Source organism: the organism of the source record quoted next, unplaced genomic scaffold, assembly GCF_019419815.1.
Source record: "Pyrus x bretschneideri cultivar Hongxiangsu unplaced genomic scaffold, Pyrus_bretschneideri_v1 Contig33, whole genome shotgun sequence".
NCBI lineage: Eukaryota > Viridiplantae > Streptophyta > Magnoliopsida > Rosales > Rosaceae > Pyrus > Pyrus x bretschneideri.
Window position 1 is genome coordinate 1,520,678 of NW_025999646.1, and position 25,476 is coordinate 1,546,153.

The following is a 25,476-nucleotide window of genomic DNA, read 5'->3' on the forward strand; positions in this document are numbered from 1 at the left end:
CATGTCCATATTCTCCTAGTAACTTTACATGAACAAAGGAATAGACTAAGGTCCGTAGGTAGTATTACCAATTGATGCCACCCAAAATCCTCAAAGTCTTCGGTTACCTTATGTTGAAGGAATTCCTCCCGTTGCATAGCCAATTTACATAATCATGTGTTGATCTCCGTCTATTTCCTACAGTTGATTGTCTAAACGATATTAGTTTTAATTTATTTATTTTGCCATGCAGTTATATACTGATTCCAATCATAAGCATTAAGTTCCTTAAACCAGTCACGGAGTATTTCGAGGATGAAATGCTCGCCCTTCGAATAGCCAAGTTAATTAGACTAGAAAGAACTGCGTTTACATTAAGAATGGGGATGCAAATTACATGCATCTCCAAGTGTTCTGGGTTTTGTACTTGGAACCCAGAGGGGAACGAAGCATACAAAACAAAGTGATCTTTCATGTGTATATCATTCAGATGCCAATGGTAATTCACAAGTAACATGGAAGAATCTAACCAGAGCACCCGATTGTGTCCTAATAAGAACAGAGTAACTGTATTTAGGAAGGACAATACGAAAGAGCGATGCCAAACTAGATTACAAACGAGGTTTTTGGCTAATCATTTACATCACAATCGTCGTTATTTTTTCACTCCCTATGTATAACTACAAGAGACAGAACATTGATATAGCTCATGCTAGCTTGTGAAGTTGCAAACTCAAGGCCTGATGCATCGCATTTGAGTTTCAGATGGTCCTTCGAGTAGCAGGTTCTCATTGTCCGAACAAAAGCAGGAAAGAGAAAGCGTAAAACGTTCCTGATATTCAAACAACATAGTAAATCATCACTATCAGTATAGCCATAGTCAATTATGAATGCTTTTATAGCAAGCCAACCTGTCATTGCCTGTAAGAATGCTTTCAAATAACAACTGTCGTCGATCTCAAACATGTTTGAAGCTCCTTCGACATCAATTTTGCGGCAAATTTCTGAACTTTATGAATGTAAGTAATTATGAAGGAAAATGCAACTTTATCTCGATGATCAAAACCGAAGACAGAAAAAGAGGAAATTAACATCTAAAACAGCCTGAAGGATATCTTTGCTTCGTAGATGGGATGGTTGAGCATCAGTAGATTATTGTTGTTCACAACAGCTCTAACTAGCAGTTCCTTGGCTTCCTCGTGTTTCTTCCTCAGCATGTTGCATATCTGCAAGTGGGAGAGAGAGAGAGAGAGAGAGAGAGAGATCATTATAACCCATGATATATATAATTTATAATTATATGCTGCATAAATGACCGATGCATAATCAATCGCAATGACACTGCCTTGCAGTCCTAATTCTCTCTATAATTTAACTGAATTCATAGGTTAGGTGTTTGAATTCTTTAATTATAATGCACACAGAATGTCACCGTAAAACAAGTGATAATTTACTCACATCTTCAAGCTCCTTAGCATACGCTTCAGCCTTTTCAACATTTCCGTCATTTTCCATTGCTGAAGGAATATCAAGTTCCATCACATTGATCGCGCAAGGACTACCAAGTCCAGAGGTCGGATGGTCATCTAAGGTGCTGTTAGTCTTGCTCTCCAAATGACTCTCATGAATGTGAACCTAGATCAAACGTACAGAATATTTGAGCAGATAGTTTATCCGGTAAAGGTTTCCACCTATTTTACATTATAGAGACACTTAACAGTCTTTATAAATCATTGATTTTATAGAGTCAGTTGAGATGAAACCTGTTCTGCAACAACTTCTTTTGAAGGTTCTCTGAAATTTCTGCAGGTATTTTTGGAAAAAGAGTGTGATATGTCAGCAGATACCAGTAAACCATTTTACAATACGTAAATAGTAATAGTGTTTTATGCAGCTATTTGCGAAGAAAAATTAGATAGGCTGGAAAAAGATGAATAATATGTTAAATGCGTATATACTAGTAAAAGAGGACCTGGATTCTCTGGGCGACTGAGAAAGGCGCTTTAGAGGCTTTAAGAATGCTAAACCTGAATCTGATCCCTGCAAAATAGCTTCGTGTAAGAAATTGGAAAAGTGCAATAAAATCTTCACTAATCTTTTGGATAGAATAGAACAGAGCTTCAAATAAGAATGTTATAGTCATGATATCATTCCAAAGAGAACTTCAGGAGTTAAAGGAATGGGTTTATAATGGATGACCTCAAATGTTTTTCGCTTCAAGGAAAGGTTTGGTGACATTTGTTTCTCAACAATCTGGGCAGTCTTTGATTCCACATTTCGTTGCACTTCCATGTTTTGCTCTGGACTACTCAGGGATTTCACTTCTTTATGCGGTGTAGCATTCAATGAAACTTTACTGCCACCAATATTCCTACATTTAGAAACATCAAAATATTAAAAATCACAACTAAAACATTTCTGCACAGAAAATAACTGAAGAATAGGAGTAATTATACTCGCACCATACTTTGAAATGTTCAAGGTAGAAAGGTCGGTTTTTTTCTTGGCAGGTTTATCAGGAAAAAGTTTACTCCCTTCAGCTGTAATGATCTTTGTGTTCCTCATAGACTCCAGGCTTGAGAGCATGAATTTAGGATTTACACATGTCTGAGTACTAGGTTTAGTAGTCTTCTCGATTGTGCTGGAAGGATTTGCTTGACAGCTAGAAATCTCCACATGCCTAGAATACACATATTGACAATCAGAAATTTCACTACAAGGTTTTGAGGACCAATAATAATGTTGCTGAACAATGTACGAAGTAAGTTGTCATGTGCCTGAGAAATAAGCAGTCACATCTTTGGATGGGAACATCAGTCGAAAGCCACATTCTCAATGATAAGATATGCAAAGTACAAGATGGAACAAGGTCTTCTATAAATGCTTTACCTCAGATCATGAAAACTTTTTCTCAGTCCACTTCCCAGGACAGTTTCCCTTTCTGTTATTTCTTTGTCAGATGGTCGTGGATTCACAACCAGTTTGGCCCTGTTTGGTACAACATCAGAATTGAGGCCCTCCCTGTTGATAATTACAAAGGAAGGGACACTGCTATTTAGCATCATCAATAGCTTTATTGTATTTTCTATGAACTAAAATGATGTCACCCTTTTTCTTTTTGAGTGATTCATAGTAATACGATGTCAGTGTAAAAACTTTATATATCTATTTATTTAAAACAAAAGGATTACTGGAATATTGTGCCTAGAGTCATCAGCTTATATTACTTTTAAATTTTAACATTACCTTCCAGATATTACATGTTTGGCTTTCATTTCTTTATCAACTAACACAGGAGTATCAGGCAAATTGCTTCCAATTTGTGCACCATGAGCATTAGTAGCCACCCTGTTGAAGATTACCCAAAACAGTTCATAACTTAAATGCCTACTATTCAATTGTTATGGGAAAGTTCACTGTATCACTCACCCTTCAATTGCTGGACGTAGACGCATGGTATCAATCCTTTTGACTCCAGATGAGAGAGGTTTTGCTCCTATTAATGATGGCTGACACATTTGAGATCCAGCTTCTTCCAATCTCTTAGAAACCTTTGAGTGGAATTCTCCACTTTTGCTTTCATTTGTCAGCGTAGCTTTATCAACTGCAGATTCACTGCATCAATAGAGGGAAAATGTAAATGACGAGTTGATACTAAAGCTCAAATGTTTGCTTCGTATCAGAGGTATCTACACAGTTCAAGAGCATACCTGTTATACATACAGCTTAGAGTCTATTCGTTATAAGCAATTTTTTTTTCCAATTACATTATCATAAGCATTTGCAAGTACTTAACTCAAAAATTAAATGGTTCTATGCATTTCTCATAGTTTCAGTAATAGATGCACTTGATTTCTGATTATTGTTGGTTTCTGTATTTTCAAAACCATTTTGACTTGTGACAATTTCTACTTCTTATAGTTCAAAACATAAGTCAGTGACTTGAAGGATGGAATCAATGAAACAAAGGGGGCAGCTATCAATATGCTCAAAGATTTTCTGACCTGCTCTCTGCAGACAAAGGAAGCTTTAAAGTTGAATTTTGGTCATCCTTGATACATTTGATGTTATGTAGTGTCTTCCTTGAGACGAATGTATTGGAATTGTCTTCGAGATCTAAGTTATCTATAGCTGATTCAGCATTCTCAGTCGAGATATCACTGCCTAACTTTGGTTCAGCGTTTTGTGTAGATATGTCACTGCCAGACTTACACCCATCACCATTATTGCTATCTGTATTAGCGATGTTTACTGAAGATGAATCCTTCAAAGGCAAGTCTTCACTATTAGGACCATCCCCTGCTGACATTTTCTCATCAACATCTTCTTTTCCACTTGAAATGGTATTCAAATCTGTGATCTGAAGACAACCATCATTCTTTCCTTCAAAAACGGTACTTCCATTTGAATCAACTCCCCCTACAAGTTGACCAGACAGGTCATCTGTTGCTGGCTTACCATATGGTTCTGTGGCCATCGCCTTCTCAGATAAATGAATTTGCTGATCTGATTCTTCAACACTGTTAGTTACTACTTTTCCTGGAGACCTTGGACCATGTGGAAGTTTCAGATTTTCTGATCTAGGTTTTGATGGGCAATCATCACTGATAGAATTAACCTTGCCCGAAACAACTAATGAAGTATCAACCTTTAAAGGGGCCACTCTCACAGAACCACCATCAAGTGTACTAATCTCTTCAACCAGATCAATTTTAGAGCCCTGAGGTCCTCTTCTATCAGAAAGAAACTCTTTTCTGCTATCTTGATTCTTATTTGAACTTTTTTCACTTTTCGTTAAGCTTGAATCAAGATCGAAATCACCCAACCCACTTCCAAAAAAGAAAGTGTCAGGTTCAAGTACATTTACATTCCTTATGTAATTCAAATAACAAAACAACAAGAAAATGCAGATTGCAGAGCTTACTCATTGAAATCAAAAGAGAATTTAAAGGGGTCTTGTTTCCCTTGACGGTTTCCTTTGGAAGGTTCTTCTTCAGATTTCTCCTTGGTTTTTGCAGCTTTTCTGGGCGGGCTTGAGAAATCAAGGTCTGGCATGTCCATTTTGAAAGACGATATCTTGCCAAAGTCACCATCCAGATTGAAATCCATATCCCTGAACAAAAAGGAGGAAAAGGAACTTTATAAGAGTTGTCTGGGATTTCTAGACTCACACTAGCATACATTTATTGGAGCTGTATCTGTATAACTGGAATAAGAATACTTGAATCCCAATTCTATCCTCCTTCTCAAAACAATTTGCCACATACTACCCTGAGTACCAGATACATCAACAAAACTCATAAAGGTAGATAATTTGCCCATGATAGCACACAAAAGTGTCACATAACTGTCATGCAAACCTCTAAATATAAGGAACCTATTAAATGTTTAGCAAGAAAATCACTTCACAGTACTTACAGCTTCTCAAAGTCAAACACCTTCTTCTTGCCTTTGGAGCCTTTGGAAACTGTATCAAAGCCAAAATCCATTCCGTCATCTTCCATTACTGATATTGATTTCCAGGAGGTGAGAAATTCGTCTCCAATTTCCTCATCTGTTATAAGAGGAACATAGGATCTGATTACATTGTTCACGTCAAATGAAAAATTCAGGCTATTAACTCTCACTCGGACATTCTTCTTGTATACAATGACTTACACAGCAAAGATAAAGGTTGAGGGTAACCAAGAAGATACCTAGAAATGAACTTTTTCCTTTTTGATTAACCGAGGAAGTTTTTGCCTTCTCTGATTCTGCCATAGTCTCAGAGTTGTAGACTTTATTGTAAACCTCTGCAAACATTCAGTAACTGTCACCGCGTATTCCAAAACAGAAAAAGGATTTCAGTCCTTGTCCACATTAAGTATTTTCCATCCTACAAACCGACATTCTTACAAAAAAAATTTAAAGAGGACTGAGAAAATAATAAACTTCATTTTACAAAAACTTGTAATGATCAGTATATCACATAGCAAAGCTAAACATGATACACACAGAATTAAATCCATAGTGTAAAATAAACTGTTAACTGCTGTGCCTTTATTAGGAAAATTCAGTGATTAAGCAGAAAAAAATTAATCAATTGACAATTAAGGACTAAAATCGAAACGATAACCAAAGGATCTAGCCAAAATATAACTCTCGCCTAAATTTGAATAAAAAACGGTTAGCAGTAGGAACAATAGCACATTAGAAAACATGAAATTAGAGATTAACGGAGTAATCTAGATATCAAACATGACTCCGCAGAGAGAGATTTGAAAACTCTACAAATCGAACAGTAATCTACAAGATGAACATATGGAATTCAAATTCGAGCAATTCTACGATCTACCAGAAACTCAACATTAGGCTCAAACAAGAAATCGATTACATTCTACTTGCATGCAATTTTCCGAGAAATAAGCAAAATTTCCTGGAAAATACACGGAATCGATCAAGAAATGCACGAAACGAACATAATGGAGTTCAAAATTCAAGCGATTCTACAAGCTACCAGAAGCTCAACATTAGGCTCAGCAAACAAAGAAATCGATTACATTCTACTTGCATGCAATTTTCCGAGAAAATAAGCAAAATTTCCTGGAAAATACACGGAATCGATCAAGAAATGCAGAAACGAAGGGCCACAGTTCAAAATTCAAGCGGATTTACTCGGTCCAGAAAACATTGCACCGCTCGCGAATCCGAAAAGCCATGTAAAACGAAACGATTAGGTATTGAGAAACTCACCGATTGCAGAGTCGAAAGACGATGAGAGAGAAACTCTGGAGGTGCGAGTTGTGAGAGAGAGCTGGTTGGCAAAATGATCCGACCAACCAAATGTGCGAGTATTTATACTTCTCCAAGTTTGAATAGGCGGGGGAGGATACCTGTGACGTATTAGCGAGCTGTTTTTTTTTTTTTTGTTAAACATAGTAAAAATCTCACTTAGCACCGCCTAGACGTTAGGCGGCTGATCACGTCTTGATTAATGTCTAGATATTTAAAAATTACGAAATAACACTAGACCAGCTGAGGTGCCTGCCTAGACCGTCTAGGCATCCGTCCAGACCCGCCCAAGTACCTACCTAAGTTGCGACTCACGTAGACAGAAAATAAATAACTTTCAATTTGCATTTAATTTTTTTTCAATAAATTGTAAAAAAACTTGTCAAATACTTAAATGAGCACACACTATATGCTTGTTTCCCATGTTTTCATTATGTTCTAATACTTCATAATACATATGTCATTCTATTTTGTAGTTTATGATGAAATTATATATATTTTAAGTATAAACACACTTATTTACACGAAATATAATAGATTTACTTAAATCCTCCTAGTTCACATAGGCGCCTGCCTAGACCCCACCTAACCTCCTAGGCACTAGGCCCCAATCTGCCGCCCGACTAACGCCTATGCGCTAGGTCCCAATCCGCCGCCCGACTAGTGTCTAATGTCTTTTAGAACCTTGATATTAAGCGATGAGAGAGTGGACTAAACCTTATAATAAACTTGTTATAATAATGTGGTTTAACTTCGCTCTTTAACCGCTGATTTGGTGCGCAAATACAAATCGATTAGTCGCCGAGTGCAATGATCCGACACTGGTTTGGCCCCGCTAAATTTGCCACATGGATTTCGGCCCAATTAAAAGGCCCACAGTAATGAGTGGTTGGAATTTTATTTTATTTTATTTTTAGAAAATTAGGGTGGTAGAAACTTGAAAGTGTGACGATCGGCGGAAATGGCATGCAACAATGGCCCTCAAATAAAGTTGACGCTGCGGCATGCTCCACGTCGCTCCTTCAAACACCATCCTCTCGACCAACCACATGGCCTTTTTTTTGGTAGAATATTTGTAGGTATTTATTATAATTATCATCAATCAGTTGATATAATGTACGTGAATATGTGAATTTAAAATAATTATCATTTAATTGTAGAAATCATAATTAAAGTAAAACACGTGTAAGTATCAAAAATATTTTGAATGCACGCAAAGTTTTGTATTTAATTCTTTGTTTTCAAATATCGTTATGCAAAAATGAAAAGAATTCGAGTTCCAAACAATACATTTTCTTTTTTGTATTGTTGGAATTAAGAAATGTAGATTAATTAGTGATGTGAGAGTAATAACTATTCTATATAAATCCCCACACCATAATATGTTGAACAAGAACCCAAACCTCCACCTACCAAGGAAAAGCAACCAAAAATGCAAATCAAAATCATCGAAACCAATGTCATCGTTCCATCTTCGCCACCATTCACCGACGATCACTTCCTCCAACTAACCCACCTCGACAACGACCCCAACCTCCGCGTCACCTTCCGCTACGTCCGCGCCTACCACAATACCAACTCCTCCCCCTCCCCCTCCAACCCCTCCCACGTCATCTCCGCCGCCATCTCCGCCGCTCTGGTCGACTACTACCCTCTCGCCGCCACTATCCGCTCCCGCCCCGATCGCCGCTTCGAGGTCGTTTGCTCCAACGGCCAAGGCGTCCCCCTCATAATCGCCTCCGCCGACTCCACTCTCGATTCTGTCGGATACCTCGATGACCCAGCTGCGGATTTCGTCGAACACTTGGCGCCCGACCCCAACCCGGAAGAGGCAATGTCCACCCCGTGTATGCTGCAACTCACGGTGTTTAACTGCGGCGGGTTCACTCTCGGAGCCGCCATACACCACTCGCTGTGCGACGGAATGGGCGCCACACAGTTCTTCAATGCCGCGGCCGAGTTCGCCCGCGGGGCGACTCGGGCGTCGGTTGAGCCGGTGTGGGACCGAGCGGGGCTGCTGAGACCCAGAGACCCGCCCCGAATCGGCGCACCGGTGCTGCACGAGTGTCTGAGTTTGGACAAGGGGTTCCCGCCATACGGACAGGCGGAGGCGGTGGGGCCGGTTGTTAGGGAGTGCTTTCATGTGAGAGACGAGTGGGTGGAGAAATTCAAGGGGGAGCTGTTGGAGCAGAGTGGGTTGAACTTCACCACTTTCGAAGCTCTCGGTGCTTTTATATGGCGTGCCAAGTAAGTTAAAGTTGCTTTATTTCGTCATACCAAATTAAGAAGTTTTTCAGTATTCCAGTAACATAACCTGGTACATCGAGAAATTTCTCATAAATTTGAACTTTGACCTTCAAAGCGTCTTAATTTCAGATTGTGGCACTTTAATGTCAGAACTTCAAGGCGTCGTAATTTGGTATTGTGTGGTTCAGTTTTAAGACGCTTTGAAATTCCGAGTCAGAATTGCCACAATCTCAAAGTTGTGACTAAAATTAATACTTTGGGTGATGGATGGCATGAAACAGGATTAAAGCCATAGGGCTTCCAAGTGACGAGAAGGTAACATTTGCATACTCAATCAACGTACGAAGACTAGTAACCCCTGCATTACCAGCCAGCTATTGGGGCAACGGCTGCGTACCAATGTACGTGAACCTCACCGCCACAGAACTAACCTCGAAGCCGCTTTCGTCCGTGGCGGATCTGATCAAGAAGAGCAAGAGCAACGCCACGGACGAGTACGTCCGCTCGTTCATCGACTTCCAGGAGCTGCATTACGAGGACGGGATCACGGCGGGGAAGGAAGTTAGCGGGTTCACTGACTGGAGGCACTTGCGCCACTCAAGTGTGGATTTTGGGTGGGGAGGTCCTGTGACTGTGTTGCCACTTTCAAGGAACTTGCTAGGGAGCGTTGAGCCTTGTTTTTTCTTGCCTCCGTCGTCATCGTCGGCGGGTGTGGGGAAGAAGGATGGGTTCAAGGTTTTGGTGACCATGAGGGAGAGTGCTGTGCCGGCTTTTAGAGAGGAGATGGAGAAGTTTGGCTGCCTGGAGGGCGATCTGCTGTCCCGAATTTGATGTCTCATTTGTGTCTCGTTCTTAATTTTTTGACATTCGTCTATTAATTTAACACCAATGTTAACACTGTTAATTTTTTATAAACTAATTGAAAAATTAAAAATTAACAGAGTTAGGTTAGAGTTAAGTGATAGTACACGTGCCAAATAAATAAAGAAGGAGACGTGAAGGAGACACCAGTTCGGGACAGCATACCCGGAGGCCGAGTTTGGGTTGCCTTAATGTTATGCAAGAATACTTTCACTGTGATATGTGCATTATTTTTTGTTATAATAATTCATCATCAATGTAATAATTATGGATCAACTATTACATCCTCTGATTAGGTTTTTGGGTGCTGAAAATACAACCAAAAGAGGTGACAAAACACAGTGAAAATAATGATAAACCACATTAGGTTTTTATTTGGGGTTTTTGAAGCTCTGTATATGGCACCATGTAGGGATGAATAATTGTTGTTCTGTGGTTCGGAATTGACGAGGTGAATTGTCGGCCGCTTCTAGTTTCTAGGTAGCTGCAGCAAGTTATCCCTCGTCTAGGTTTTTAGGGTTTTCTCTGTTAGTCATCTTTGGACTTCTGTTGTTTGACTGTTTGACCTCTTGTGGATGGTCTATTTGAGAATTGAAATCGTTTGATGTGTTTTTTCTTTATGTACTATTTGTAATTGCTGCAGGAAAAATCTTTAATCATACTTTATTTGTATACGTGACATATTTTTTCTGTATGCCGATCATTTTTATGATTATGTAAGACGTAATTTGTCCATTTGAACTTTTATTTTAGAATGTTCTATACCTTGTGACATAAAAAAAACACTGAAAATACAAAGTAGTTCACTCTAAGTGACGAATTACAACTAATTACAATTCATGTTACTTTTTTATCTTTTGTTTGGTATACGACAACACAGAGAGCGAGTAAACATACAAAATACGACAGAAAATCTATCCACTTATCCTTCAGCCTCACAAACCAATAGAAAGCCAGAAACCATGCCAAGCTCCAGAGCCGAAGAATTATACTCACACTCGAACGCATAGTAGTCCCACTCCCTATACACTTCTTCCATGGCGTCCGTACTCGGAAGTTGCTCGACGGCAGCAACTTTGGCCTCCCGACCTCTGTCCTCTAGCACTTACAGGACTTCAATTCCCTCTCTCTCTCTAACCCCAGGTAAACTTTTCCCACCAAACAAAGGAAAACCCAATTGTTTTTTTTTTTTTTTTTCCAGCATTTGGACCATGATTTGGGATTGTTTTCTGCAATTTGATTGAGTACATGAAATACCCAGTTCGTAATTTGGTGTTTGTTGGTGTTTTGATGGGAGATTTGAAGTGGGTTTTTGCTGGATAATGGTTGTGGATTGTTGTTAATTTGAATGGAATTGTGTTTTTGCATTGCAGGGAAGAGTTTTGGGAGGAAGTTTTATGGAGGGATCGGGATTCATGGAAAGAAGAGGTCTCAATTCCATGTGACCAATGTTGCCACTGAAATCAGCCCTTCTGAGCAGGTCTGAATTTTCTTCATCCAATTGCGGTATTTGACAACAAAATTTTGATTGGCTTTGATTGAAAAGTTTGATTACTAATAGATGAAGTTTATATTTTAAATTGGTGGTTCAGTTTTCTATAATGTTGGAGAAAGAAATATTTTTTGCATTCTAGATGTTTGTTGAACCGAAAATTTCGAGAAATAGTTGAAGTTTTTTCATTGGGAGTTATACATGTTATGTAAAAATATAGGTTGTTGAGTTTATGTGTGATTAATTATGGTCTGCCAAATTGTATTCAGGCAAAGAGGGTTGCTGCTAAGGAAAACCAGAGGCCGGTATATCCATTCGCCGCTATTGTAGGACAAGATGAGATGAAACTGTGCCTTCTGCTGAATGTGATTGATCCCAAGATTGGGGGTGTCATGATCATGGGGGATAGAGGAACTGGAAAATCCACAACTGTTAGGTCCTTGGTTGATTTGCTTCCCGAAATTAAGGTAGTTTCTGGCGACCCTTACAACTCGGATCCAGAAGATCCAGAGTCCATGGGAGCGGAAGTTAGAGAGAGCATTGTGAAAGGGGAGCAACTTCCTGTTATCAAGACTAAGATCAACATGGTTGATTTGCCCTTGGGTGCTACGGAAGATAGAGTCTGTGGAACAATTGATATTGAGAAAGCTCTAACCGAGGGTGTCAAGGCATTTGAGCCTGGCCTTCTAGCAAAAGCTAACAGAGGAATTCTTTATGTAGACGAAGTTAATCTCTTGGATGATCATTTAGTTGATGTCCTATTGGATTCTGCTGCCTCTGGATGGAACACAGTGGAGAGAGAGGGTATCTCGATTTCACATCCTGCTCGGTTTATTTTGATTGGCTCGGGCAATCCAGAAGAAGGGGAGCTCAGGCCACAGTTGCTTGACCGTTTTGGGATGCACGCACAGGTTGGAACTGTGAGGGATGCAGAGCTCAGAGTGAAGATTGTGGAGGAGAGAGCTCGATTTGACAAAAATCCCAAAGAATTTCGGGTTTCTTACGAAGCTGAGCAAGAAAAACTTCAGGAACAAATTGGTGCAGCTAGAAGTTATCTTCCATCTGTTCAGATTGATCAGGACCTCAAGGTGAAAATCTCCAAGGTTTGCGCAGAGTTGAATGTCGATGGATTGAGAGGAGACATAGTGACAAACAGGGCTGCAAAAGCCTTGGCTGCTCTTAAGGGAAGGGATAAGGTGACTCCAGAGGATATTGCTACTGTCATCCCTAACTGCTTAAGACATCGTCTTCGGAAGGATCCTTTAGAGTCGATTGACTCTGGTTTACTTGTCATTGAGAAGTTCTATGAGGTTTTTAGCTGAAGGAGATACTGAAAGAGCCCTTTCTTCTGTAATTTTGTTGGTAAGATTGTTTTTGTTTAACATTTTTACTATCCTGCTTTTATACCAGCACATTTAGGTTTCACCATTGATATGTTCTGACTACTGTGTTATTTCAAAACTTAATGGTCTATATTTTCGAGAAGCACGTATATGATACAATTTCTTGCCTATGGTTTCTCCTAATGTATTTACCATTGCACATTGACCTTTCGGTTCATAACTGGATCATTAGAGTTGGCCTTGTACCTTGTATAAGGCGAATCTTCCTGTAGCGGGATGCCACTGTACCATCAAACCAATCACATAGTGCCATGTGTTTTAATTCTTCCACATGACATAGCGTGATTGGCATGACATACCACTACAGTGGTATCTCGTTGTAAGTTTCTCTCCCGTACAGGGCGTAAGATTGTTGCTTTGTCAATGTAATATCTGAGAAAGTAGTAGTTAAAGATAAACAGCCACATTGAAGGTTTCTGGGATTCAACTTGAAAATGCAGATTGCAAAAACATGTAACATCACATGAGTAACAATAAAATGACATTAAAGTCTAGGGCATGGTGGTGCTCCCTGGCCACTCTTCCAGAACTTTGGCCTCCGCTCGAGAAACGCCGGCAGGCCGCTCATACACTGCTGAAGCAGTGCTTATCAGAAGGCCAGCAGTTAGGGCCCATATCACATACACTTCACCATCATCTGCTTCAAAGTCGAAGTAATTTAAGAGATACTTGTCTCCCATCCATTCTCTCTCCTCCTCTCTCCTCTTCTCATCCTTGAGAAACATTTCTAAAGGAGCATAAAAAATTGCCTCCACTTCTGCAGCATTTGGAGCCGGACTAAATGCTTTTATGTCAGAAAGTAGGCCAATTACCGGAACCACAATCACACCATGCTGTAAGATTTGAGGAGTCCGAATCCGAAAGCCATATTAGTGATGAAATTTGAATGAAATTATTTTGTGGGTTGTGATTTTTCTGGTGAAGAAAGAGTTTTGGGATGAATTATCCATTAAAAACGTTTAATTAAAAAATAAATTAGATTATATATACAAGAGTGCAGCTGAGCTAACCGAGTTTACAATGTGATCGAGAACGGAGACGACGTTGACTAGGGAAGGGTCCAGGCCGATCTCCTCCTTGGCCTCCCGGAGGGCGGTTTGCACGTCATCAGCATCCGCTTCCTCTCTTTTCCCACCGGGGAGCGCAACGTCGCCTGCAACCAAACACACCTTCCTTCAGTTATTCTTTACAAATGGATTATGGAGGAACTGGTTCTGCTACCAGGATTTGTTGAGGAGGCTGAGGGCGATCACCAGGGCTGGAAGACAGAGATGAAGATCGTTTCGTGAGAATGACGCGCAGCTCGCCGTCATCCCCTTTGAACAGACACACCAGAACCGCCGCCCGTTTGGTTGCTGAATCGGAGGTGGCGTAACCGGTAGGTGGTGGAGGTGGTTTGACTGATTCTTCAAGTCTGAAATGTTGTGCTAGAGTTTGGAGTCTTAGTTCAGCAGAACCCATTATTTTCTTCGCTCTTTCTGAAAAATAAAAATTGTGGGCTATATATAGAGAATTTATCATATATAATCAAAATTTAACCTTCAATTTCATAAATGTTAATTTTTATAAAATTATTAATTATGGCAATCAAAATACATGAATAGACCTAAATGTCCTAAAAAGAGTACAGCTGAGCTAACCTTGTTTACTGAAAGAGATCATTTCCGAATCTCTTCCACCAAGACCATCGGATCAAGTAATCCGGATCTTTGAAATTTGATCAAACGGCTAAAAACAGAGGTCCCTTTTAAAAGTTATAATAACTTTAGTCGTTGGATCAAATTTCAAAGGTCCAGATCACTTGATCTGGTAGCCTTGGTGGAAGAGATCCAGAGAGGATCTCTATCCCTTGTTTACAATTATGACAAAAAAAAAAAAAAATACACTCAGGGTCGTTTATCATATATCACGTGCAGTTAGTTTTTTATTAGGTACTATTTTTCTTTAATTTTAAATAAATAAATTCAAAATGATTTCTGATCGCATGATATATGATAACACGCCTAGGATGTGAGGATCTCTACGATCTCCACAACTTGGATTTGGATGCGATCCAAATCCATTCATAGCCTACCCTTACTCTAACTCCAACTTTGAACTCAAACTTTGGTCATGTGATGAATGTCATTGTCACCTAAAATTTTAGCCAACAAGATCCTCTTCAGATCCTTTTGGTGAGGATCATGTGAATTCGTAAATCGTGTCTGTTCATCGTACATTGTGCAGTCAGTTTTTATCAGATACTATTTGTATTTAATATTAAATAAAAATATTAAAATGATTTATGACCGTACGATGTATAATGAACGGACTGTAATTTACAGATGCCCAGGATCATCACTCAAAGAGGATTTGGCGAGGATCTAGATGCAAATTAGTACCTAAAATTTATTAATTATTGTGGAATGATTTTAACTCTAGTTTTTTTATAAGGAATTTTTTGTAACTTTGAGTTATTTTATCTTAATTTAATTTTACAAATGTTTTAATTTAAAAAAGGCTTAAATCCTGATAAAATTTTCAAAACCAAACAAATCACGCACACCAACCAACCAATTAACCAATCAAACTTCAATACACTACGAACCAAACTTCAATACACAAACCAATCAACCAAACTTCAATACACATACCAACTAAATATACATTTTATTATTTTGACCATTGGATTTAAATTGCAACTGTTGAATTATTTTTGACAGTCGGATTGAAAAAAAAAACAAATATAAACCGTTAGATCAAAATAAAAATATTACCAAAAAAAATCAGATTTTAATATGGACCGTTGATCATCAACGGTCTTGAAATTGAACGGCTCACAATTGTTTAAAGGAAGATCATATTCATACACTCCAAATTACTTCTCCCACACCTTTTTAATTTTTTTTTTTTAATATTTTTCTATAAAGTGTTAATGGTGTGTAGAAAATATTAAAAAATTAAAAGAGTACGAGAAAAGTAATTTGAAATGTGTAAATATAATCTTCCTTGTTCAAATATTACGGTTAAACAACTGGGGTCCTCTGCCACTTGGAGTCCAGCTGTTGCCCACTTCTCATTTCTTCCACCCGTTTGCTTTATGAAAAGTGGGGCCCCCAAAAATTTGGGTGCTATTAGAAACTCAAATTTGGATTTTAGTTTGACTCCAAGCCAAGTATTTTGTGCTTAGGTCTCACCATTCGATTGCATTTTGGGTTTAGGTCTGCCCTTCGGCATTGACCTTTCGGTTCATAAACTGAATCATTAGAGTTGGCTTTGTACCTTGTATAAGGCGAATACTCCTGTAGCGGGATGCCACTGTAACATCAAATCAATCACACAATATCATGTGTTTTAATCCTTCCACATGACATAGCGTGATTGGCATAACATACCACTACAGTGGTATCCCGTTGTAAGTAAGTTTCTCTCCCGTATAGGGAGTAAGCTTGTTGCTTTGTCAATGTAATATCTGAGAAAGTAGTTGTTAAGGATAAACAGCCACATTGAAGGTTTATAGGATTCAACTTGAAAATGCAGATTGCAAAAACATGTAATATCACATGAGTAACAATAAAATGACATTAAAACCTATGGCATGGTGGTGCTCGCACCACCACGCACCCAGAACTTAGGCCTGCGCTCAAGAAACGCCGGTGGCCTGCTCATACACTGTTGAAGCAGCCCTTATCAGAACGCCGGCAGTTAGAGCCCATATGACATACTCTTTACCATCATCGCTTCAAAGTCGAAGTAATGTAAGAGATACTTGTCTCCCATCCATTCTCTCTCCTCTTCTCTCCTCTTCTCATCCTTGAGAAACATTTCTAAAGGAGCATCGAAAATTGCCTCCACTTCTGCAGCATTTGGAGCCGGACTAAATGCTTTTATGTCAGAAAGTAGGCCAATTACCGGAACCACTGTCATACCGCGCTGTAAGATTGAGGAGGAGTCATAATTAGAATACACGAGTAATCCGTAATCAAAATCAAACTTCTTGTGTTGATTCCAATTACATATACCTAAACATGTTCGAAAAGAGTTATGAGAGTTTCCCCCTTAAAACTTATTTTCTCTCACTTAAAACCCATCCTCTTTGTTTTTTCAGACTTAAACCCCATTTACTAGAGTCCAACTAAGCAAATTTCCTCAACAAGCTTGGTATGTCAGTTTTTATAATTCTCACTGTTCCTAAAATACCCTCATAGAGTGTAACGTGGGTTAAGTTTGACTTATGATTAATAATAAATTTTGCATCAATGCAATTAAATGTCTAGTTAACCTATTGTTTGATTAGGCTTTCTTTTCTCAAATTTTTTTACCAACAATTGTTTTATCGTGAAACTAACCTACCTTATTAGCATGCAATATATAATATAAATAAAAATATTATGGTGTTTTACGTTGAAACATGGGCAAATAATTTGTGTAAAAAAAAATATTATACAAAATAATGGTTGTATTCTTTTTCTTTTCATAGAAAATAATTTACCTATCTATATGTTAGTATTCACTTAGATTAGAAATACTGTAAAAATAATTTACCTACCCCATAGGCGTGATATTGTAAAGAAAAAATGTATATGATTACTTTGGATATTATAATTAATTATATGACAGTATTATTTGTATAAGTAAATTAATAAGTAGATTGGTGAATTAGTATGTAACATCCCACATCGTCCAGTGGTGTGATCCTTATATGTATATTTCCATCCCTACCTAGCACTGAGGCCTTTTGGGAGCTCACTGGCTTCGGGTTCCATGTCCAGTGAGCTCCCAAAAGGCCTCGTGCTAGATAGGGATGATAATAAACATATAAGGATCACACCCCTGGGCGATGTGGGATGTTACAATCCACCCCCCCTTAGAGGCCCGATGTCATCGTCGGCACACACGTGGCCAGGGTGAGGCTCTGATACCAATTGTCACATCCTGGCCCAGGGCGGACCACTTCCTGGACCCGCTCCACCACTGTAGCACGATATTGTCCGCTTTGGGCCTCAACTACGCCTTCACGGTTTTGTTTTTGGGAACTCCAAAGTTAAGTGAGTAGCACGCGAGAGCAATCCCAGGATGGGTCACCCATCAGGAAGTTCTCGTGTGAGTTCCTAGAAACGAAACTGTGAGGGCGTAGTTGGGGCCCAAAGTGGATAATATCGTGCTACGGTGGTGAAGCAGGTCCTAGGAAGTGGTCCGCCCCAGGACGGGGATGTGACAAGTATGTACTACAAAAAATGCTGATAAATTAGCTTGTAATTAACAAAAGAATGTAGGTAAATTAGTGAATTTTTAAAATATAGGTAAATAGTTTGTATCAAAAGAATGTAGATCAATTAGTTTGTATAAAAAAAAATGTAGGTAAATTAGTGAATTTTTAAAATATAGGTAAATAGTTTGTAACACGTGGTTTTATAACAGGAGATCATTGCTCATTGCTAGCATAATTGAAGGTGAGTAATAATAATATTGACATGTTTAGGTGTGGCATAAGCTTGTAAATGTTTTATAAGGATAGGTCATTTATTTGCCAACATGACAGACTATTTGAATTTTTTAGTTTTATTTAGATGTTTAATATGAGATAGGTTTTTGTCTAGACGATAATAGTTTTAAGGATCTATATCTAAACAAGAAGTTTTTTTTTCCAGTCAAAAAATGCTTGCCCCACCCACCTACCCTTCACAACCACCATGAACATTTGAAGATCTTAACCGAAAAGAGTACAGCTGAGCTAACCTTGTTGACAATGTGGTCAAGAACGGTGACAACTTTGACCTAGGGAAGGGTCCAGGCCGATCTCCTCCTTGGCCTCCCGGAGGGCGGTGTCCACGTCATCAGCATCCGCTTCCTCTCTTTTCCCGCCGGGGAGCGCAACGTCTCCTGCAACCAAACACACCCTCTTTCAGTTGTTCTTTACAAATGGTGGAACTGGTCCTACTACAGTAATGAGAAGCGATTTGTTTTGGAGGCAGAGGGTGATCACCAGGGTTGGAAGAGAGTGATGAAGATCGTTTCGTGAGAATGACGCGCAGCTCGCCATCGTCCCCTTTGAACAGACACACCAGAATCGCTGCCCGTTTGGTTGTTGAAGCGGAGGTGGCGGAACCGGTGGGTGGTGGAGGTGGTTTGACTGATTGTTCGAGTCTGAAATTTTGTGCTAGAGTTTGGAGTCTTAGTTCAACAGAACTCATTATTTTATTCAAGGCTTTCTTTCTGAAAAAAGAAGAAGATACTTGTGGGCTATATATACCCTTCCCTTACTCTAACTCCAACAACATTAAATCAACATTAAATTCTAATAAATTTTCAAAACCGAACAAATTACACAAACCAACCAATCATCCAAACAAACTTTAATATACACACCAACCAAATTTTAATACATAAATCAACCAACCAAACTTCAATACACACACCAACCAAATATTTATTTCATTATTTTGACCGTTGGATCTAAATTGCAGCTTTGTGTTGGTATAGAACTAAAACGACGATTTTTTTTTTAGCAAACCATCGATAGTGAGGTAAATAGTATTGCAGGAATGACGACCATTTCCAGTACAAATCGATAGTGAGGTAAATATTAATGCAGGAATGACGATCGTTTCCAATACAAATCGATACGATTCGTTGACAATAATTTATGGGATTGTCTTATTTCTATCTACAACTCTTAGTAACCTTAAAACGGGAATTTTGCTCCACAAAATTTGGTGGCCGTTTGTATACAACTGATGCGGCCCTAATCAAGATACCTGCAGTTAGGCCCCAAATCATGTACTTCTTGTTCTTGGTTTCGTAGTCGAAGAAATGGATCAGAAACTTGTCTCCCATCCACTCCCTCTCCTTTGACGTCCGGTTTTCATCCTGAAGAAAACGTATACAAAATGATCATTAAGAGATCAAAAGACAACTACATAATCTGTAATCGGAGTATGAAACTAAAAAGAGAGAAACCTTGAGGAACATTTCCAAGGGAGCATCGAATACCGCTTCCACTTCAGCAGGATTTGGATCCGGCTTGAATGCTTCCTTCTCATTAAGTATGCCAATAACCGGAACAACCCTTAGCAGATGCTGCACAGAAATCCAAAGGTTAGCTAAATCGAGTTCCTCATCCAAAATAGTCTTTCAGAGCTACAAGTCTGACACCGAAATCTGCATTATACATCGCCCCTAACGCCTATGTACCCTATTTTAGAAGTCATTCAAAGCACTTACTCAACAAATCAGACAAACTACACTGCTCTTCCCCAAGACCAACTTCTCAAATTTTGGACTTGTGTGCAAATTATGGATTTGGAGGGTGTATCTCGATAAATTAAGATGCACATGATTAAAATTAGTCGATATTAAGGACGTGTACTTAACAGATCAACAAGAAGAACGAATGAGTACATTACAAACTAATGGCCGTGTCAGCCAGATAATTCTTAAAGAACACCTCCAATCTACCAATATGATTACTCAGTTTTTCCGAAAACTAATACCCTAAACCTTACATTCAAACTCATTTCGAAATCAAACGAAAAGTATATGATAAGTCCCGAGCCTTTCTTTCTAGTTTCAACTCAACTCAAGTTCCCAACTTTCACCTTCCAATACAAAGAAACTAACGCATCAATCTGCAATTTCGCAAACAACACATAATTCGACTAAACAAGTTCTGTGTCCACTCAAATGCACACATTTGAGCTCAATCAAACTTAAATTTGAAACAAATAGTGATCAAAAGATCAAACATTTATACCTTCGATAAGAATGGTTCAAGGACTGTCACAACATTGACAAGCTTAGGATCCAAACCAATCTCCTCTTTCGCCTCCCTCGTCGCCGTGTCCCCATCGTCCTTGTCCCCCTCCTCTGTTTTCCCACCCGGCAAAGAAACTTCACCTGCAGAAACACAAAACAAAAATTAGAAAAACCAATCTTTCCCATTTCCTTTTTATCAATTTCCCCAATTTTCTCAGGCACCAAACAAAGGGGTAATCAAAACTCCACAAACCCGAGTGAGTGGAAAGCCCCGACGACCGCTTAGTGAGAATGACGCGCAGATCGCCGGCATCCCCTTCAAAGAGACAGACCAAGACGGCGGCTCTTTTGGGTCTGAACTTTTCTAGGTCCCTTGCAACTGGGGTGTCGGATTCGGCAAAACCCACCTGGGACACGACCTTGCCGGCGGTTTCTTCGATTCTTTGCTCCTCAATGTCGTCGTCGGAGGGAAAAGGCGGCGGCTTGTAGAGGCGGAGCTGCTGGGCTAAGACGATGAGTCTCTGTGAGCCTCCGCATGCATTGGGCAGCTCCATGAGTAGTGGCAGGCGGTGGTAATAGCCTTCTGAGGATTGAGATCATGGGCTGCCTTCTGCATATTAATCATAGTAGAAGAAGAATACTAGTGATTGCAGATCGGCGGTTTTTTGTTGGCACACGAGTCACTGAGTCAGCATAGGGCCATAGGCTATGGAAATGGTCCCAAACTTCTCATTTGAGCTGCCTATGTTTTTGGATCTAGATTGGAAAGCCTCTTAAAACTACGATCGTTTAGTCATTAAACTATATAAAAACAGATTAACAAAATTGAAAAAAAGGCATTATGAACCGTCTAAGTATTTTTTGTTTGTTGAACAAACGATATTATCTACATTAAATGGGCTAGCAATAATATGATTTAAATTCACATTTGGCGATAATCGAACCTAAGACTTCTAACTTACAAGTGAAGAGAAATATCACTAGACCGTAGTACTAAAACTAAGGTCGTTTAGTCAATTTATTGTAGCAAATACATAGGTTATTTAGTAGTACGATCTAGTAGTATTTCTCTTCACTTGTGAATGAGATGTCATAAATTTAATTATCGCCGATGGTAAAGTTAAACCACATTATTATGGTAAACCCATTATAAGGATTATCTCACTTTCCCACATTCTTAGTGTAGACACAATCATTTGTTAAAAAAAAAAAAACAACATATATCATAATGTTACATTCGTTCAATGTCTGGTTTGTGCACAAATCGAACCAGCCGCCCCCTAGCTAGTATACCGAGCCGTAGTGCTTAAAATAATGGTTGGAAAGGGATCCGGAGAGGATCCCTTCCACTAAGTACTTCTCATCAACTAATTTGGACTCTTGAAATTTGATCCAACGACTACAAACAAAGACACACTTTAAAAGTTATAATAACTTTAACCATTAGATTAAATTTCAAAAGTCTGAATTGTTTGATGAAGAAAATTTGGTGGAAGGAATCTCGAGAATCCTTTCCACAATGCTGCACGTAAAGAGCAATAATATCAAGTGGTCTCCTCCCGCATGCAATATACCGTCTAAAGTTGCAGCAAGACAGTAGTACCGATACATTGTACCCAACTTCTTTTTCTTTACTCCTCTGTCGCAACTCAGCTGCGCATGCCGTCCTTTTGGTACAAACTAATTTCAGTGCTGACTGTTGTAGTCCTCGATCACAAGAGCCTCGGTTGAATACATTATCTCATACAGAACAAGCATTATACCTTCCAACCTTCCGTGTATATGCTATTATGGTGCAATACATATTGATCTTAGCAATTAGGGCTCACATCTTCTGGCGATTCCTTGATTGCACTGATATTGTTATCAATTTTACTACTTAGGGTCATAAATGGTGTGATTAGGTAAATAATCAGCGTGAATTTTATGACGAATAAAATTCAATTTAGAGAGTTTGCTAACATTTATATACATTTTACTCATAGTGATATTTTTTCGATATAAGATAATTTGCATTTGATCGATAGTTTCTAAACTCTAACTAAGAGAAATTCTTCAGTCCGGAGACCAAACCAAGTGGCTCATACGGGCCCACACACAAAAATCATCCGTTATCCCACTTCCTTATTTTTTCATGTTTACCTGGCTCTATTTGTGTCCCACCTCCATCTCACACAACACCAATGACCCATCATCAACAGTGGTCTCAGACAAGAACCTCTCCTAATCTAGAGTTTAGAGGGTCCCATCGAAAAGGTGATGTGTCTAGTTGACTAGCTTTTGAGGGCAAGAGTTGCTTGCTTAACAAGCAAATGGAGACATGAACTCCTCCCAAGAAGAAACCAGACCAAACCAACACATGATTGACAGTAGTGTCCCTTTTGTTTGTGGAATTTTTACTATCTTGTCTATCTTTACCACTGTAGGGTTTTACTTGTGACCAGCTTTCTGAAAATCCACCAAGAAAAAAACAATCTGACTCAAACTCGATAGTTAATTGCAGCATATCAGGTTAATTAAGAGGTGTGACATTTGCATGATCAAGTCAGCAAGTAATTAGAACTAGAGTTGGCGCCAATATTCCTGTTTCATGCAGGAGTTTGGAGCTGAACAAGTAGGAAACAATTTAGAAACCCTACTTTTCTGCATTAATGTTATGCTTAGCTTTTAAAAGGCTATCTTTATGATCTCTTTTACTTCCTCAGACTGTGTCATGCCTTCTTTATCAAACATATCTCTCGTTTCATAGCTCGAAAATTTAGAGTACGTAAATATTGCATGGTGTGTGATGAGTTTAACAGTTAGATGTGCGCTGAAAGATCCGAGAGAATTGAATGGATGAATCTGAGCAACTTTGAAAGCACTGTATAATGTACATGTATATATAGGACTTTTCACCCCTATATCGCTGGACTATTTGCACTAGTGTCTTCCATAAGAGAGAGAGAGAGAGAGAGAGAGAGAGAGAGAGAGAGAGAGAGAGAGAGAGAGAGAAAGTTACAACAAAGAGAATCAAAGAATGCGAAAGAAGAGAATGAAGATTATCACCATGTTCAAGACTTGATGGCTATTTCAAAATCAGCATTCAAGCAACAGCAGGTCGACAATACGAGATATGGAAAGATTGTGAGAGTTCACGGACGCCACATTGTCCGATCCATGGCAAGAAAAGACCGTCGCAGCAATGTTTACACTTTGAAAGGTCCGAGAGACAGGAGGTTCCGGCTGTCACCTCATACTGCTATACAGTTCTATGATGTTCAAGACCGCCTTGGCCATGACCGCCCAAGTAAAGCCATTGATTGGCTCATTGAGAAGTCCAAAGCAGCAATTGAAGCACTCTCTGGGTCTGAACAACCTTGCCAATATTACTATGATTGCACTAATAGTAATGTTTTAGGTCAGCAGACTGAGCAAGAAATTGGAGAACAAAGCAAGCATCAGTTTTGGAATCACCCGGAAAGCAATAGGGAGCTGGGAACAATGAGCAATGGGAGTCCCATGAACAATGTCAACAATTTTAAAGAACCGGTTTTCGATCCTCACCAATTAAGTTCATTGAACTATGCTGAACAAGCCCTCGATCCCACATCAAGTTTATCGGATTCCAAAGTCACGGAGATGGGATGGTTTCAAAGTTTGGTGGCTTGGAATTATAATGCAGGTGATGGAGGAAAAATTTGTCCTTACAATTCATCGCATGTATCTCTTCAATAGCCATATATCTTGTCACAAGTTTTATTTGCTTCAAGTCTTTTGAATTGTATTTTTAGTTAATTTTACAAAACACTGTTTCCATTGAAATCCTAGTCTATCTAAATCGGATTGAGTTACATTTTTCAGTTATTTTTTGTCTGTCTTCTTCTTTTTCTTTCCATTAAATTTTTTGTCCAATCTAAACTACTAAGAGAGGAATTCGAAGTTGGAGTAGAAGGTAGAGAACAGTTCTAATTAACTTGACCGAAGTTCAAACCCAAGTCCCCTTCCCATTACCTTGTTTCTTTAAGATTTGGAACCTAAAACTTGGGGGCATGGAAGAGCCAACTAGGCAACAAGCCGTAGGAAAGATTACAAGAAAATTGTGATAAGAAAATATATTGAAATAATATTCTTCTAATAAGCACGTAGACAATTAGGCTAAGGTGTGGGTATCTCATACTTTTTTAAGGAGATTCAAGCCTATTGTGGTTTGAAAAAATCCACGAATCAGTGCAATAGTCCAACAAATCGTTGTGTGACGCAAACCTATTGCATGAAAGGAAGAGTCCAAAGCTACATCACACGAACACCCTTCTTTGTCCGGTAAGTAATAACAGAAAAGATGGAAATAGAGATAATAATTGTTGTAGAAAAAGTTGGGTAGTGGGACAATGAATAAAAAAGATGACGGAGAAAATGCTACTAATTATAGATTTATTATCATCCGTAGTGAGTAGGGTAACAAACACGTAACAAGGAAAGAGTTATAAGAGCTAATTTTCCACTAACAACAAATAATGCGGTTATAATTAATTAACTTGTTTAATATTAAAAATGTACAAACACCAACAACCTATGGCCTTGCCAATAAAAAAGATAGATGGACAGCCAATTATTAAAGGCATTAGTGAGCATTAGAGCAATCTAATCTTTAATTATGAAAACTTCATAAAACAACTGTATTTTCCATTTGTAGGTGCAGAGTCATGTCAACTAATGTGTGAATTATTAGTTACAAGGAAGACTAATGAAATTTTTTAAAAATTTTGAGTTTTAATGATAAAGACAAAATAAATAGTAAAATGAATAATACCAGGATTGACTTTTTAGTATAAAAATGTGATTTTTCGTTGAAATGAACAATATTAAGAACTTTTCGTTAAAGTTCCCTTAATTCTATCCTCTTTTGTAGGCCAAGGACGTAGAATTTAATGAAACATATACTAGCCTTTTGAGCTTACTTAAAAAGACTTCAAGAGATTCTCGCATATTTGTTAGTATCTCTTATCT

At 38.7% G+C, this 25,476-nt stretch overlaps 6 protein-coding genes and 1 pseudogene across 7 annotated transcripts; 3 read left to right on the plus strand and 4 right to left on the minus strand.

Moving 5' to 3' along the window:
• Positions 1-426: 426 nt before the first annotated feature.
• Positions 427-6,781, minus strand: LOC103944126 (uncharacterized protein At4g18490-like). 2 transcript variants are annotated; one of them, XM_048591313.1, is made up of 16 exons: positions 6,712-6,781; positions 5,676-5,771; positions 5,398-5,533; positions 4,904-5,092; positions 3,984-4,808; positions 3,409-3,594; positions 3,226-3,327; positions 2,869-3,000; positions 2,447-2,659; positions 2,179-2,350; positions 1,952-2,019; positions 1,743-1,782; positions 1,438-1,614; positions 1,095-1,205; positions 891-998; positions 427-811 (listed from the first exon to the last, which is right to left on the minus strand). In XM_048591313.1, the coding sequence occupies exons 2-15, from the start codon at positions 5,737-5,739 to the stop codon at positions 915-917; spliced, it is 2,499 nt and encodes an 832-aa protein (XP_048447270.1). In that variant the 5' UTR covers positions 5,740-5,771; positions 6,712-6,781; the 3' UTR covers positions 427-811; positions 891-914. The 2 variants fall into 2 exon arrangements, with proteins under 2 accessions (XP_048447270.1, XP_048447269.1); XM_048591312.1 differs by having other exon boundaries at positions 5,676-5,788; positions 6,712-6,771.
• Positions 6,782-8,127: 1,346 nt separating this feature from the next.
• Positions 8,128-10,478, plus strand: LOC103944254 (spermidine sinapoyl-CoA acyltransferase). The gene is made up of 2 exons (XM_048591154.1): positions 8,128-8,997; positions 9,279-10,478. The coding sequence occupies exons 1-2, from the start codon at positions 8,183-8,185 to the stop codon at positions 9,826-9,828; spliced, it is 1,365 nt and encodes a 454-aa protein (XP_048447111.1). The 5' UTR covers positions 8,128-8,182; the 3' UTR covers positions 9,829-10,478.
• A 301-nt stretch (positions 10,479-10,779) lies between these two features.
• Positions 10,780-12,863, plus strand: LOC103944127 (magnesium-chelatase subunit ChlI, chloroplastic). Its single transcript, XM_009354537.3, has 3 exons — positions 10,780-11,001; positions 11,232-11,338; positions 11,620-12,863. The coding sequence occupies exons 1-3, from the start codon at positions 10,896-10,898 to the stop codon at positions 12,670-12,672; spliced, it is 1,266 nt and encodes a 421-aa protein (XP_009352812.2). The 5' UTR covers positions 10,780-10,895; the 3' UTR covers positions 12,673-12,863.
• A 277-nt stretch (positions 12,864-13,140) lies between these two features.
• Positions 13,141-14,248, minus strand: LOC103944129 (nudix hydrolase 15, mitochondrial). Its single transcript, XM_009354540.3, is given in 4 exon segments — positions 13,141-13,309; positions 13,311-13,586; positions 13,764-13,906; positions 14,007-14,248. Coding segments are annotated over 4 exon segments (699 nt in total). The 5' UTR covers positions 14,215-14,248; the 3' UTR covers positions 13,141-13,237.
• Positions 14,249-16,234: 1,986 nt separating this feature from the next.
• On the minus strand, positions 16,235-19,152 carry LOC103944128 (annotated as a pseudogene).
• A 135-nt stretch (positions 19,153-19,287) lies between these two features.
• On the minus strand, positions 19,288-21,230 carry LOC103944130 (nudix hydrolase 15, mitochondrial). Its single transcript, XM_048591435.1, has 4 exons — positions 20,741-21,230; positions 20,486-20,628; positions 19,693-19,812; positions 19,288-19,602 (listed from the first exon to the last, which is right to left on the minus strand). The coding sequence occupies exons 1-4, from the start codon at positions 21,039-21,041 to the stop codon at positions 19,396-19,398; spliced, it is 771 nt and encodes a 256-aa protein (XP_048447392.1). The 5' UTR covers positions 21,042-21,230; the 3' UTR covers positions 19,288-19,395.
• Positions 21,231-23,550: 2,320 nt separating this feature from the next.
• Positions 23,551-24,204, plus strand: LOC103944255 (transcription factor TCP4-like). Its single transcript, XM_009354682.2, has one exon. The coding sequence runs from the start codon at positions 23,551-23,553 to the stop codon at positions 24,202-24,204; it is 654 nt and encodes a 217-aa protein (XP_009352957.2).
• The last annotated feature ends 1,272 nt before the right edge of the window (positions 24,205-25,476 follow it).

What these genes read in the sequence shown, in the direction of transcription:
- LOC103944254 (XM_048591154.1), top strand. Translation starts at nt 8,183, where the DNA reads ATGCAAATCAAAATCATCGAAACCAATGTCATCGTTCCATCTTCGCCA. An exon ending in GCTTTTATATGGCGTGCCAA is followed by an intron (nt 8,998 to 9,278) that starts GTAAGTTAAAGT and finishes GGCATGAAACAG; the next exon opens with GATTAAAGCCATAGGGCTTC.
- LOC103944130 (XM_048591435.1), bottom strand. Translation starts at nt 21,041, where the DNA reads ATGGAGCTGCCCAATGCATGCGGAGGCTCACAGAGACTCATCGTCTTA. An exon ending in GGGGCTTTCCACTCACTCGG is followed by an intron (nt 20,629 to 20,740) that starts GTTTGTGGAGTT and finishes GTGTTTCTGCAG; the next exon opens with GTGAAGTTTCTTTGCCGGGT. An exon ending in TTGAACCATTCTTATCGAAG is followed by an intron (nt 19,813 to 20,485) that starts GTATAAATGTTT and finishes ATTTCTGTGCAG; the next exon opens with CATCTGCTAAGGGTTGTTCC.
- LOC103944127 (XM_009354537.3), top strand. Translation starts at nt 10,896, where the DNA reads ATGGCGTCCGTACTCGGAAGTTGCTCGACGGCAGCAACTTTGGCCTCC. An exon ending in CTCTCTCTCTCTAACCCCAG is followed by an intron (nt 11,002 to 11,231) that starts GTAAACTTTTCC and finishes TTTGCATTGCAG; the next exon opens with GGAAGAGTTTTGGGAGGAAG. An exon ending in AAATCAGCCCTTCTGAGCAG is followed by an intron (nt 11,339 to 11,619) that starts GTCTGAATTTTC and finishes AATTGTATTCAG; the next exon opens with GCAAAGAGGGTTGCTGCTAA.
- LOC103944255 (XM_009354682.2), top strand. Translation starts at nt 23,551, where the DNA reads ATGGCTATTTCAAAATCAGCATTCAAGCAACAGCAGGTCGACAATACG.
- LOC103944126 (XM_048591312.1), bottom strand. Translation starts at nt 5,781, where the DNA reads ATGTTTGCAGAGGTTTACAATAAAGTCTACAACTCTGAGACTATGGCA. An exon ending in TTCTCTTTTGATTTCAATGA is followed by an intron (nt 4,809 to 4,903) that starts GTAAGCTCTGCA and finishes CTTTTTTGGAAG; the next exon opens with TGGGTTGGGTGATTTCGATC. An exon ending in CCTTTGTCTGCAGAGAGCAG is followed by an intron (nt 3,595 to 3,983) that starts GTCAGAAAATCT and finishes CTATTGATGCAG; the next exon opens with TGAATCTGCAGTTGATAAAG.